This window comes from Atractosteus spatula, chromosome 1 (genome assembly GCF_055471065.1).
Source record: "Atractosteus spatula isolate fAtrSpa1 chromosome 1, fAtrSpa1.hap1, whole genome shotgun sequence".
NCBI lineage: Eukaryota > Metazoa > Chordata > Actinopteri > Semionotiformes > Lepisosteidae > Atractosteus > Atractosteus spatula.
In genome coordinates, this window is record NC_142706.1 from 5,555,545 (window position 1) to 5,571,585 (window position 16,041).

The 16,041-nt window shown below is 34.7% G+C and overlaps 1 protein-coding gene across 4 annotated transcripts in view; it reads left to right on the forward strand.

Annotated features, from left to right (window-relative positions):
- glra3 (glycine receptor, alpha 3) overlaps positions 1-1,711 on the forward strand; it is a 51,783-nt gene extending 50,072 nt beyond the window's left edge. For 2 of the 4 annotated variants that reach the window (XM_088912405.1, XM_088912413.1), the window contains exon 9: positions 1,439-1,711. In XM_088912405.1, coding sequence (XP_088768531.1) covers positions 1,439-1,711 — 273 coding nt within the window. Of the gene's footprint in view, positions 1-1,419 lie in introns of all 4 variants that reach the window. The other 2 variants (XM_088912415.1, XM_088912414.1) reach the window with 2 other exon arrangements.
- The last annotated feature ends 14,330 nt before the right edge of the window (positions 1,712-16,041 follow it).

Consider the following 16,041-nt stretch of genomic DNA (forward strand, 5'->3'; position numbering starts at 1 on the left):
AGATACAAGATCTATTCTTCTGATGTGTTAAGGATGCTGCTTCACTTCATCGGTTTCAAATGCGTTTCAACACTGCAGAAGGAGATTCTGATGTTATCAGTGAACAGACTTCAAAGATGATTTCATTTATCTACAGGATTATTCGAAAATAGATTCATTATGAGAATCTAAGCACATGTGAAACATTTTTCAGATGTTTTAATGGTAATCTCTATTCAAAAACAGTTACAGAATATATGTTAGAAATTTGTACCACCTGCTGCATACTTCTAAAACCCATCCACAATATTTTCTCAGATGTTAATATGACTGAAATGGCTATGGCAGAAGTTCTAGTAAATAAAGAGTTTATAGCTGAATTTCCTTCTCATATATACTGTAGAATTCAACACTTTAAATGACTTAAAAAGGTTCTGATCCATCACACTGATTTCTGTCTTCATTTTTTATCATTTTCAATGGCACACATCCATAGTTCCTGTCATTGGTATGGACATTAATTCTGTTTTGTATGTATTCATATCCTGTTTGATATTGTCTGTCTCCACCTCATTTCTGAATGCAGACAGTGCATTCATGAGATGTGGAACATCTGTTTGTCTCCCTGGTTTTGTCAATGCTTTACATTATTCAATAAATTAATTCAGCTGACAAGAGAATGTGCGTTAGACTGCATCGCATTTTTAATCAAGGAAAGTGGCTTATTGTAGAATGAAAACAGTTAAAAGAAATCATAACAAGGTTAACTTGTTACATTATTAGATTATTCTCCTTACTATTTTTTTTAAAGTTTTCATACTGTATAAACAAATCCCGGTTTATTGGATTAATGTCCTTGAATTTAACCTGTTGTAATCTACATGCCATCATTTCACATCTGAAGTTTCCACGGCAACTCTTAGAAAATTAAGATGCTGTACTCAATAAAAACCTTAAAAATGTGAACAGAAAAGCAAAAAAAAACTTACTAAATGCTACTGACAAATAATGAGGTGTTATTGATGCCAACCCGCATTCTGGGCTACTGCTCAACGACTTACAGGAAAAAAGTACTTACAGACGTGTTATAACCACACTGGGCTTCTAACAGTTCCCCCTTCACACAGTTAGTTAGGCAGTTTCTCTCTTCTCCACCTGATCTGTTGTATAGTGGGGCTGATACTTTCGTACAGTTGGTGCATAATGGCCACTGCATGTCACCCCAGTGGGTGGGGGCTGCACTTCAGTGAGACATAAAGTGGGTCCCCACCTACTTTAAATGTAAAGCACTTTGAGAGCCTATGGGATGAACAACTCTATATGAATTTAAGGAATTATAATTTCTGCATATACAGTACCGTACTGGTTCACAAGACAAGCTTCCCAATTGAGCCGCATAGGTTCTGTCACCCTCATTTACTGTATGTAAGATGACTCAAGCCGTTTGCCTTCTCTGCAGGAGGAGGATGTGAGAGAAAGCCGACTCAGTTTCGCGGCTTATGGCGTGGGCCCTTGTACTGCGGGAAAGGATGGAGTCATCCCAAAAACCCCGAACAACTCCCCCCAGCCGGCTGCCAGAACCCCGGAGGAGATGAGGAAGCTGTTCATCGACAGAGCAAAGAAAATCGACACCATATCCCGAGCTGGCTTCCCATTAGCCTTCCTGTTTTTTAACATCTTTTACTGGGTTCTCTACAAAATCCTCCGACACGAGGACGTACACAAGCAATAAAGTAGGAACAGAATCCCGAGCCCTCAGCAGCGGAACAGTAAGAACGTGTACAGAATCCCATTATGATACCATGTAAGAAACGGAACAAGCAAATGAGCCACAAAAAAACTGTACAGACAGCTCCTGTCCATGTCATACACCATTGAGACACTAAGTGAACTATGCAAAGCCAAACTAGACAGGTATCAATGGTTTCTAATTCTGTAATGTAAGCGGAAGTAGTGTTCTTAATGTACTTCAAGTTTTCCATTCAATACAAAGAACAAAAGATACGTAAAGATTTTCAGGACTGTTATATTCTTATTCAGTCAACGTTGTGTATCTGACAGCTTTACTGCCAATGTTCTCTTTAGTGTTTATATACACCACTTGTGATACCACCTGTAAAGAATATTCTTGATGACATTTATATATTTTAAAGCACTTTTAGAAATCAAAAAAAGAAATATTATTCAACATTTGTAACTATGATGTAAAAACAAGCTTAAGAGTCCACTTGCAAAAAGCCATATTTCTACTACATCTCAGATGTTTCAAATACAGTGAAACTGAAATGGGAAAAGTTTCTCTTACTAGTCAAATGAATAATAGGATATAAAGCAACTCAGACATTAAGTACACATGCACTAACTGAGATCTTTGCTTATTTGAATGAAACCTCCACAGAAGAAAAATATATTTTAGCTGTTTTAAAAGTTTTATTAATGATAACACTAAACACATACAGAAAACACCTTGAAATAAGAATCACTCATTTGAAATGTCCCCGGACCTATATAAAAGAAAATATAAATACTGAAAGGCATTAAGAATGCAAGTTAGAGACAATACTAATTTGTTTTGTTTTTATTTATGCGTCTCAGTATAGAATAGGAATATTAGTTTTCAAAATAGCAAGCAGATATACCTGTCTGATGTCTGGGTACCCAAAAAACCAAGACAGACGTGTCTGCTTAATGTTGAAATGTAGCCACATGTCCAGATCTGCTGCAGATGTTTCAGTTTATGGATAATGTCATATAAGCTCATCGACTGTAAAAACATAAAAAAATTTAAAATGAGGTTCAAAATACCTCTTCAGTGATATCTTATCATGTCTTTGGCTATGTAATTGTGTTATAAATTATGCTGTTGATCACCTGCTCACCTGCTGCACTTAGTTTGGCAAGCGTAAAAAGAACATAACATCGGCATTGTAACTCAGTGAAGTAAAAAGAAAGATACCATACCTTAAAATCAGCTGTTTTCCATCACACTCTATTACTTCAGCTGTGTGAGAGAACTACAGTATGTTTTACTCTCAGAATCTGAAGGCTTAGCTATTTGACATTTGCACTTCATATTAAATACTTCAAATTGTTAAATATTGTATTCTTAAAATTCCTAGTAGTAGCAGCATGTTTTCAACACAGTGAGATCAGCACATCCCTCTTATGCAAAAATGACTTCTTTTTGTTTTATCTTGTTTTTATTTTTCTTTCATCAGTCTTATCTGTGGACTTTTGTTACCGCATTTGGTGGCCATCATTCGTTCAGGAAATCTTCACTGATAAGTTGAAAAGATTGTCTTCTATATCGTTCTTTCCACCTTAGGCAACTCCTGTTGTAAAGGAAGACTACAGCATAACAAAATATTATCAGCCACACGCCACCTGTTTTAAAAAAGTAAAAGATTATGAAACACTGTCAGGCAAAGACATATTTTATTATTCATATTTTATAGCCAATTTGTATATTAAGTGAAGAGTGGTGAAAAATAAATAGCTTACAAAAGATATGGAAGCATACAGATTAGATCTGGACCATAGGACCATACAACAATAGGTAATAGGCATTTAATTCCATTTAATTTATTCATAAAGTAGCTGCAATATTGAACAGCTTTGTTTTTACAAAAAATCATTTTCTTAGAGTGCCTATTACCACTTCTTGTCATTGTTGTTTTTTCTCTGAGGTAAAAAATACATAATACAGTGTGACCAAAATCAGAAATCTCAAGAGAAAACTCAAAAACAAATTTTATTTCTTAGTACATTCAAGTTGCAGAGAATTCCTCAAAGCATCTTGAAGGAAAGTAAGTAGTGTCTTTAAGTGTTTCCTTGCAGATGAAAGTTGATTAAAAACTTTACAACAGGAAATGTAATCCTTTTTATGTCATGAAAGTTTATTTTCTTTATAAAAATGCTTAGCAGTACTTTCAAACAAAAATAGCATAGTGTCTACCACATTCCTAGAGGAAACCCAAGAAAAAGTGTAGTTGTTGTGGCACCTTGTGAGAGCTGAGAACTACCATGTTCTTGGACTCTATAATGGACACGAAATAGTCTATACTGAACATCCTTGTAAAACTACTTGCACTATGTTCCATGGCATCAGTATTGAGGTAACAACATGCGTGTTAAATTACTTAATTGTTTTAAGTGCATGTAAAGAACTTTTAATACTAAAGTCTTTTAGATTGCATTTTGGATTGGACAGTACTCGTGATTGAGTAATATACAGTAATTTAACAATCAAATAATAGTCAATTGGTTTTATATACTGTACCTGGATGGAAATGCCACAGGTAAATAATAAGATATCACTTTAATGTGGACCCCAATGCTTTTTTCCTTCCATTAACATAACAGAAAGCAATATAAGTTTGCCTTTTGTTATAATTAGTTAGTACTTCAAAAACTTGTTATCCTAAATATTACATTTTTATGAGTATTTGACCTTCAGCATAATCAGACGTGACATGAATTAGCAGATTAAAAAAACAAACATGCAGGATGTGTATTGTTTTACGAGAAGCTACTTTAGTTGTGTCATAATAGGTTGTTACAGTTTAATCCAGATCTGGCCGTTGCACTCTGATAGCCAACAGATATTTAAGGGATAATCTGAGGATTGTAGATTATTTGAGTGATTGGATAATGTAATGGAATGTAATAAAACAAGCAATAGATTATCATAATAAGCAAGAATAAAGCCGTGAAGATACCCTTTTTCAAAATGCCATTTTGGTTGGATTAAATAAAACTTGTCTATTAATTAAAAGTACATATTTTAAAAATCAACCAGCAAACATTGTTTCTTAAATGTAAACTTTACTAAATAATAAACATATCGGACAAAATCAAATTCTATAATTTCAATGTAAATTAAATTATCAGATTAGCATTGCATACATAGGTAAGTGTATTCTCAGAACATAGAACATAGTATTTCTCCGCATAGAAATGTTTTTTTGTTTTTGGTGTGTTGGTCAGATGTCGAAACCTGTCTTGTGAGTTTGTTACTATCCAAGGCAAACAACTTAGAAGACATTACAATTGGTGGGCTTCCTATCAGCTATGACTCATTTCAGATTTTGCTATACTGGTAACATTTCAACTGGAACTGTATGCCTGTGAGATCCTCAGTTGTTGTCTAGGCTGTGTGTATTGCATTCTTATCATTGTCCTGAAATGAAGACTTTATATAATCCTTTGATAACAAGCAGAAATACTGTCACCTCCATATTTTGGTACATTTACATGTATACACAAACTTTGAACATATCACAATGCTTGTTTCTAAACAATTTAATTTCAGTTTTTGAAGGCCATGAGGATGTTCTGAAAGAATTTTCCAAGGCTGTTCACGTATATTTTGGCATTTTGAATGCAATTAGTTTGGAGTATTCTCATGAGAAAAAAAAAACTTGGCTTACAGTAGGTTACTGCCCTGTTTTGCACAGAAAATACTGCACTGATCTCATACTGAGATGCTATTCCAGAATGTGCCAAATCATTTTGTGTGTCCTTGGGCCTCAGGCTTGAATTTTTGGACATCAAAACAATATGTTCTTGCTTTAAAATGTAGTGATTTAGTTACAACTGATCTTCTTCAGCTGGACAGAATCCTTGCGGTAACTGTCAAAACCTTGTTATGTTTCTAGCCATCACTATTTTGAAATTAATAGCTTATTGTTCCCATAAATCCCTGTTTTAGGGGAAAATATTTGTGATAAATTGACAATTAAAGGGGTCATTAATGACTTGAAATTATTGAAAACCCACCTATGGTTTTATACTGTAGGTAAATATTATAATCGCGCAAATTTGTTCATTTATTCTATTTTATTATATTCTATTATTTTTTGCACAGACATTTTAGCCTGAATGTGGTACAGTATATATTTTTGTTACAAGACATCTTTGCATTTGAATATAAGAAAATTATCTTATGACTTTTATCACAGAAATATTCCAATGTATAGTACATAATTGTACTATTAGTAGACTATTTACACAAAATTATACAAAAAAATTATTTATTTTATTTCTGACTATACTGAAAGACTGCAACCTGTTAGACTTAAATATAATTACGTGATGAGCTGTTGTAGACGCATCACTTTTCAACAGGCGACAGGTTAATTCACTTCTCCTTCACAGTCATTTCTATGTGCAACAATGCTGATAATAGTGTAACTTTAATAGTGCCAAATTTAAATATTGTAAATAAATTTAATCTGATGTGGAAATGAGAAACACGAGGAACAGGTAGGAAATTATATTTTTATCATGCGATTGTTCAGTACTATTTGATACAATACCTGACTTACCAGGAAAATCTACAGCGTAAAAAATAACTTCACAGCAACCAAAACATTTTTTTTTCAATGCAAACTGAGGTATTCTCTTCTATATATCATATTCTATGTGATAACAGGAAACCACTGTTTAAATAAAGCTGCCGATGTACAGTACAGTACAGTTTTTAAAATGCAACACATTTACATTCCAATGAAATACCTAGTGTGCTGCCAATGGTACAAACCAAACAAATTATTTGATTAACATATCAGTGCTCTAACAACATTCCTTAAAACAACAGATTTTGATAGATTTTAATAATGTCAACTTTCAAAACATTTCACTACAATTACCTAAACAACTCCATGAATTACCTGCAGACATAAAATATTTTGATGTAGATTCTTCAGACTAATTTATGTATTTATTTGTATAAAGATTATTAAATATTATGCATGAATACAAGTAAATATCGATGTACTTTACTTAATGAAATTGGACGTGCTAGGTCATTTGTGACTTTACAATGCACAACATCAACAGATGAAGCCGTTCTGTGTGTGTACAGTGGTTCTGTCAAATCTTCATGTACATCTACTGTAAATAATTTTAATAAAGGATCTTTTATGCAGATCAATCTCATTATTATTATCTTTAAAATTTGTTTTAGAAAAGGTGAGTATTGTTCATTATTGCTTATCCTCTTAAATACCATTCCTGATTATAAACAAAAAACTTATCCAGAACTGTGGATCAGTGGATAATTGATTTTGATTTGCAATAGAAAGTAAGCTACTGTAGGTGTTAAAGCAGCAGTTAATAGGTTACATGTATGAGTAAGAAAATTAACTGAACAACTAAACAATAAAAATTTTATGAATACAAGTTATATATTTAGAAACGTCAGATAAAATAATGAACAATCAACTGTCCAGAGATGCCTCAAAGATCAGATCTCATACAATACATGTTTTTTCACACAGGTTTTAAATAACATTAATATTCACAAAGCAGGGTATATATAATTTGTAAAGAAATATGAGCGATAATTATTTTATTATAATTATTATTCAAATTATTTCACCATAAAATGTTCTGGTCATACTAAAATAAAAAAAATCTTCAAAAACTTTGTTGTAGTGTACTTGGAAAAAGACACAGAAAACCTTAATTAAGAAAACCTTTGAACATGCAACCACCTTGCAACAACTTATCAAACCTTCCTCCAATATATGATACCATCTGCTTAAAGGCTTCTTGGCAGAAGGCTTATCTTCCAACATGACGGGGACCAAAAAGATGACAGCCAAGTTAACTCTGGAATTCATGAAAAATTTAAAGCTATTCTCTCTGAGTGACCTCACGTGACCTCAATCCAATCAGAAATGTTTTGGAGAAACCTGAGAAGAAGCTGTGTAGCTGACCATTTTGGGTTCAGATTGTCTATGATTAAGGAAATATTCAGGAAAGAATGGTCCCAGATTTCTCCAACAAGAAGTAACACATTCATTCAACATGTGAAAGAAGCCACAAAAGCAAAAAAGGACACAAATGGAGAGAAAAAAATACTTTTGTCATGAATCACAAGCCTTAAAGTATGTTTTGCAATTGATATTGTAACTTTTCCAGAAAGGCTATATTTTGCATTTTTGTTTTTAATTAAAAATGTCGCTTATTTTCACATTCCATGTAAAGCTAAGGAGGCTAAAATAAATACGTTTTGTTTTCAGAACAACCAAGAATAGAAAAGGATTATAGAAAGTGTCTCAGAAATGAAAATGGAAAACTTTTGTCTATGAGAGGGAAATTGCTAATACAGTATATTAATATTAATAGAAAGATTAATGTTTCAGAAAGGTGTTTACCAAGGAAGAAACTGACAGTGTTACACCCATTTACTGGAAATGTGCGGATGTAGTACCTGTCCGTCAAAAACGTACAAAACTGAACCAAGTATTTACTTCTATCACATTTTTGGTTATGGAAATGATCATTGGAACTAACCTATAGGAATAATCTGTATGACAGCAGGTTTCCAGGGGTTCACCACTATGAATTTAGAAAAAAAAAAGCACTGTAGGTCTTGCATAACTAACCAATTAAGAATTCTTTGAACAAACCACAACAGTAACGGATACAGAGCATATAATAAATTATAATTATATTTTCAGAAGGCTTTTCATAAAGTTCTCTCAAAGTTCTTATTCTAATTTATTTTATACTTCTTCCATGCTTCAGATGCAATTGAGTGAAACTAATTGGTCTCTAATCGCCTGCCTGTGTTTTGTCCCTGTGGTTTTTCATGAATAGATATTGCAATTGCAATTTTCAACCAATAGGTACATCCCACTAAGAAGGAATGAAAAACACACTGTTCAGTTTCCTGTGGTGCTGTGATATGACAAAGAACTAATTAATATTCATACAATAATTCAGTGTAACTTCTCCTCATAACAGTTACCCTATCCTTGGGTGTTCATTCTTAGATTTAATAGGTACATCATTTGCCATTATAGGCATATAAAATGTTCTAGTGAGCAGTCTAATAATGAGAACAAGTAGGAAAATAATATTTGGTCCAACACATCTTCTTCTGATACAGAGCCTTGAAAAATGATTTTTTTGGCTTGTGGTCATAACAATTTAAAGTAGCAAATAATATTTCTTATATACCTAACTTTCCTTACACATTCAAATAAAAAATCAAAGAAACTATATGAAATAAAAATGGAAAAATCAAGACTGTGAACATTTTCAGACCATTTGCTGTGACAAAGCTAAATTAATTTAGGTGTACAAATTAATTTAGAAAGCCAAGCAATTAGTTGAGTGGTGTGCAATAATAATGGTTCATATTATTTCAGAAAAAAAACATCTACTATATCTCTGAAATGTATCTTAGTGAATTGTAAGCAAAGCCAAGGGACATTCCAAACAACTCATGGTTATACTTGTATAAAGACACAGATCAGAAAAAGGATACAAAATAATTTCACTTAACACTTTGAGCATGGTGAAGTTGATCATTAAGAAGTGGAAGGCACCACTTCTTAAACGGGATAAAATTGCACCGAGCCATTTGGCAAAACTGGTAAAGATTTACCCTAAAAACCCTTCACACGCGTTACAGTATGCTCCTATTCTTTTTATGCTCAGCTACTAAGATTTCCCTTCAGTGGTAAAATTCCATATAAATATTCAATACTACAACGGGCACAGTAAAGACGTTTACTGTAAATCTTTCTACGACAGACCAACGGACCACGAGTGCCCCTGTCGGTCAACCAATCACGTACCGCGGTACCGCGCGTCATCGTGCGTCACAATGCGCGACGCCGTAGCCAATTACCTCCGGTACGTGTCTGTACCGCACACTTTGAATGGCTGCACCTGTAGCTATGATTACAGGCAAATGTTCTTCCACCAAATACCGTGTTCATAAGTCTGAATACATATGCAATGAAATAATAATCAAGTTTTCTTAGGTTTTTCTGTAGCTTATCTCATTTTTAGAAGTCTTCAGTCTGAGCATTCAAATTTTGACCAAAATACTCATTTAAAAAAAATGTGCAGGTATTATTTTAGAATTTCCCAAGGTGCAACACCATTGGAAGGGTTTGCTTGCTTTTGCAAAGCATTATGTGCTGTTTAGAACTGAGTGGGATTGTCTTTTTACCTCCAGCATATTATCAATTTCTTCCTTTATGTATTTCTTTGAAAAATAACCTTTTCCCAGACATCTTCTAAAACTGATCCGTTTGCATCTTTTAGATACTTCACTTCCTTCTTCCTCAATTGAGCTTTGCTATTATAATACTGAAAAAAAATATTAGTTGTGGCTGATATAGATACAACTGATATACTGTAGCTCTTGGCTTGTGTTTGTAGCTCAGTGTACTCTGTGCTGTGCCTTATCTTTGTCACTTTATGAGACTCTATAAAGCATTTGCTTAGTGTTACGGGTATACCAAACCCCATAAGCCAGTAATTTCCTGATTTGTTCACCTTTGATACAAATTGTTCCTGAGTTTCTTCTACCATGTTTCCAGTGTGATTAATCTAATTTACCCTACTCTCATGAGCTATTATAATCTATCTTTCTAAAACCATAAACCACCCCTTTAGACTCTGCCTGCTTGTTTTTTAAATGTATGTCAAAATTCAGAACGTTGCCACAATTTACCAGTACATCTCCTACAGTACGTCTACTTGTCTTACGCAAACTGGGTTACTTGAAAAGATAAGATCAAGGAGGCTGTTTCCCTTGTTAGTACTCTGAAAAGCTTGGCAAAAATGTATCACTCACCACATAAACTATTTCAATCTCAGACTTGCACTCCCGATTGGTCTATTCCAGTGTGTGTAAGGAAAACTGAAATCCCTCAAATAATATATTATCTTCCTTGTTATGAGAAGATCCTACTGTACTGCAGAGCAAAGCATTGTTATTAATGAATTCAGTAGTTCTATCCTTCACATGAGATGTTAAACCGAAGACTTCTTAGTCTTTGAAAAGCCTGTTGCACGTTTTGAAACAGTTATCCCTGGTATTCTGGCTAAAATAAATTTCTAGGTTTGTACAATGCAGCTTGCTGATGTTCTCCCTTAATTCAATTACTAGAGGCATTTTTTTTACTTTCCCTTCTGGTCTTCAATCTAGTGCAGCTCCAGGCCCAAAATGGCTGCTGCACTTCATCAGTGGATGACATGACCCCCTCTATGTGTAAAATGGTTTGGATATAAATATAAATATAAATATAAAGCATTACTTAATTTCTATTACTCCTATCACTAAACCTCGAAGCTTTAAATTTAAGTTGGATCCATAAAAAAAGAGAAGCAATGTCTATTTTAAATTTTTCTGTCTTTTCTGTCTTTTCAGACACAGATATGAGGTAAACAGAACTTTCTACTGACGCACTAAAACACACTTCTTTGTAACCTTCTTGCAATGTGTACAAAACCCTAGTAAGATCATCAAGATAAATGTGGTTACAGCTTATGTACCAGTAACTTACTCTGAGGAGATTAAAAAGATGAGATAAAAAATTACCCTTTTCACTAGCATACTTAAAGTCATTTCAGATGTATTATGAAGGCTGTTTTAGGTTTACAAGTTCCTGTTCTTTTTAAAATTCTTATAAACTGGACCAACAGTACAAAAATATGATTCCATGCATACCCATTATTATGTCACAATATTATTAGTATTAATTATTTGTTTCATCATCAAATATATATTTTTTTAAAACCTGGAGTTGTGTTTCAAACATTAGTACAGTGTCAACAAGCTAAGCTCCACTGTGTTCCACTGTTCTGCTTGCTCAGGAGCTAAAGTCAAAGGAATCATTAATCTTGCTTGAATACCTGGTACTTCAACATCAGTGATACATTCTGAATATGACTGGAGATTGTAGCCATGGTTTCCCTAAACAAAATATTTTATTTCTATTCTCTTATTATGAAAATCTGAAATCTAGGTACGATTTAGTTGCATAATAAGGTTTTATAAGATATTCTGTTATTGATCAATTTACTATAAACTGAGAAACAGAAGAATGTTACTAAAGCATTTATAAATACACATACTTTATTACATCTGTGTTCATAATCTCACTTTAATCCTACATCATTTACCTGTTACTGTATATAGGAATAATCTTATTCATTACTACTGTACTGTAAATCTACAAATGTTTATTAACGTCAAATAAAAATGCACTATACAGAAAAATTAATAGAATATCTACTTAGTTTTAATTAAAGACTATAGTGTAAGTAGCTGCAAATTGTTGCAAAAATGACACATGAGGGAAAAAGGGTAGTTGTATAAGGCATACACACTGAAAGAAATTTGTACACAAAAAAATGATAAATTGAAAACTTCAAATATAGGTCAAAAAATGAAAATGGCATACTGTGTGTCAGTCATGACTGCTTTCTACTGTAGCTCTTAAAAAGAGACACTTGTAATGGTATTTAATGAGAGGAAATACTTCTACAGTGCCTTACTGAAGCACTAAGTACTTGAATTGGCATTCCTGGACTACAGTTTAGTTTCTCTTTGTTTTGTTTTTTTAACATGCTTTACCTGTTTCCCTTAACACCCTCTTTGCCACAATCTCTTTCCTGCATGCAAACAATAATTCTTTTAACTCCTGGACATGCATTAATTAAATACTGTCTATGTATGTGAACCACTAGATAAAGCATCATGATAGAAAGACTGAGTTTACTTCAAGCTGAGAACTGAAACCAAGAAGCAGAACTGAATTCACTGGTAAAAACTGGTGACTAAAATAGTGCTACTGTATACCTAATTGTTTAACTAAAAGCAGCTTTAGAATTGTAACATCTCCTCTCAGGATTTTCTCTTCAGGATATTCACTGTCTAGTTATCTGCTTCTGCAGTAAAATTAGATAATCATACATTTTATATTTGTATATGTATGTGTCAAAATAAAATTAGTTTGAACAAACCAGAAGCCAAGCTATGTACTGTACAGTATATGCTGTCTACTAAAGAAATCACAAGGTGGATTGCAAAATGCAAATATGACTGCACAGGTCAAGTAGGGAGCTGAGTCAGCATGCATAGGCTGCAAAGGAACAAGTAAAGGTTTATTCTATGCAGAAAAGAGAAAAGAAAGACAATGTTTCGGATGTGGAGCCTTCTTCGGGTGTCACCTGAAAAAGACACCGACACCTGAAGAAGGCTCCACAGCCGAAACATTATGTTTCTTTTCTTCTCTTTTCAGCATGGAGCAAACCTTTACTTGTTCCTATAACTGCACATGTAATTTGCACCGATATTATGTTTGTGCTAGTTAAACATGCAAATATAGTATGTACAAAAATAACCGAGATGTGTCAACCAAAGCAACAGATAAAACAAATGGCTAAATGCAACGTACATGGGACAGAATGAAAGATAAGGAAAAGTAGAGATAAGAAAGAGTTTTGTCAGCACATTTCAGTTAAAGTCTACGCTGCAATTCTAACCAGAAGTGTACCGTGATTTTAACCTTTTTCTATCTTCTTATACTCCACTGAAAAGTTTGTGACCTACTTAAAAGTGCACTAATGCATGTGACATTCCTATAGCTTCATGAGATGTATCTGGCATTCTTTCACTTGTTTTTATTGTTTCCCAAACAGATCAACAGAAAAATGCATTCATTCATAAATATTTCCCCTGTTTTAATGTACAATTTACATTCAATTGTGATGATATTCTTTATTTTGTAGAGTACTGTAGTAGCAATGCTTATCAATAAACTAAAAATTAAATATTGTTTTTAAAAGGCCTCTCTGTGGCTTTGACTACAGAGCAGCCTCGTGGACTGAAGTTTGCAAGAATTCAGAGGAGATGGACCTTTTCTAATGAGCAGCATATCCAAGTGATACAAATCAGGATATTGTCAACTGGACCATTCTTAATCTCCCTGAATGATGAACATCCAACATGGATCCTCTCAGTCTGGTACCCATGAAGGGAGATTCTCTTTAGTAAAACCACGGGTCAGAGGACACAGTCAATACCACGAAGAATGACCAACTAAGGTGGAACCTGTAGGGTGCACAGAAAGCCTACACACCACGATATGACAACCAATCACCAATTAACCACGATTTCCTGGTTTAAAAGATACAGCACGGCTTGTTCTGCTCTCAATCACAGCTTGGCAGGCTGACAACAAAACCAGGAGACTGCCTCAGGACTTAAACGTTTGTCCAAGGCAAACAGGTGAAGGTTAAGAGCAAGCCCATAGAAAGAATTCTGCCCAAGGTGCTCTCTACACAGCGAGTCCTTGTGACTAGCTACCCAGCCACTGTTCCATGTGATCGCCTGCGTTACTACATTTGGGTTTTCATCAACTGACCCAAATATACACTTTCATTCAGAAGTATCAGCTATACCCGGGAGCAGACCAAGTTTCTCCCCACCCCCTTTCGCTTGCCTGGACCAGAGTTCGACTTTGTGCGTGAATTTCACCAAGCCTAGTTCAGCTCAGTGTTAATAAGGAGGTCCTTCCTGGAGAACTGTCTGCCAGCGCAAAGCTGCAAAGCTTTCGGAGAAGTCACTCACTTTTCCCCTGACTGGCAGTGCCAGGCCAGCAGAAGAGGATTGGGCACTGCTCCGACATATCCAGTCAGAGGTTTCTCTCTCTTCTTGCGCGGGAGTGAAGAACCCATAAACCAGCTGGTTATGGGATGAGTATAATTCATTATTCATCACTAACAATCTCAAGATTTAAGTTGTTATCCTTGACACGTGTTTTGATATCACGTGTTTCCAAGCATGTTCATTGCCCCCTGATAATTTGATCCCACAGGTCGTCCTAACTCATTTCACAAATGTCCAATGAGGCTCAGGTCTTGCAGGAAGTGCGTCCACAGCCTAGTTGTTATATTGACACCTTGCAAGAAAGCCCTGGTTACACGAGGAGTATGAAGATGTATGTTGTCCTGCAGGAAATCTGTCACAATGACAAAAAGTTTCAGGAAAGGTTCTTGGACGTCATCAATTTAGTGTGTGCAGTCAGGCTGTCACTGCAAGTGGAATTCTGTACTGCTCACTCTTGCTCAGAGCGTAAAACATTGACCTCACCATTGATCTTGGTGAGGTGCCATGGCACGTGGATTCCACGATCTTGGCCTATCATTGACAGACTGTTTGACTGTAACGTCTTGCCTGGTTTGACTCTGCTGGCTGTGAAGCAAGCAAAACTGTGCTGATCTCCAAAGATGTTGTTTTCTTCAGTACTGGTTGGCATATTGGTTGCGTTCTTTGTTTTTCTGTATTGATTTATCTTCATATTCAGAAGTCAACAGTTTTAATAATGAGGTCATTTTATGTTTACTGTATGCAACAGACAAAATCATGCAACTGTACCAAAAATATTTGATCCAAAATGAATATATCTTATTAAAAACATAGATGCTTAATAATTAGAATTATAAGTTTTTTTTACTGCACAGTACTGTATGTACAGTACATATAAATTCATCATTCAATATGACTCCTAACACAGTACCTTATGTACAGTAGATGAAAAATAGTTCAAATAAAATTCCCACAACTGCTGCACATATGTGTGGTCCTACTTATCAGTAAACATGTTAGATGTGCTACAAACATAATTAAAAACTCAATCAATCAATCAAAGTTTATTTATCAATGCAAGAACAGTACAGCATACAGTGGTGTTGTCAGCAATGAAATGCTTTGTCCGCGAACTCGTTAAGAGGGATAGAAGAGTAGAAGGAAAGGAATTTATAGGGATTAGATTAGGATTATGATACAATAAATTATACCATTGCTATTTACAATACAGTTACAGATTGTACGAATGTAACACAAGGATAGGAGGTATTTAGCGCTGTTTGTATGTGTCCTGAGAGTGCAAAGTTACAGTTGTGCAGTGGTTGCCTATTCGCAAGCAGTTGTTGGGTAATTGCAGGTGTCTGCAATCGTTATGTGCTAATTCTGCTATTCCATTAAAAAAAATACCAAAGCTTTCTCAGGCTGGTAGTCTACACTGTATGCCTCCTTTGAATCTTCTGTTGGTAAGGTTTTTTGCATGTTTTTTACCAAGAATTTAAGTCAGAATTCTTGCATTGCTAGTGTTGAAAGTGGTGTGGCAGTCTCTCCAGCCACCTGGGTCCCTCTCTGACTCCACCGCCCTAATGCTATTGGCTCTTGCTCTTCACTGAACCGTAGTATCCAATCATCTCAGTAACAACTTTGCTGAACATCTGCTT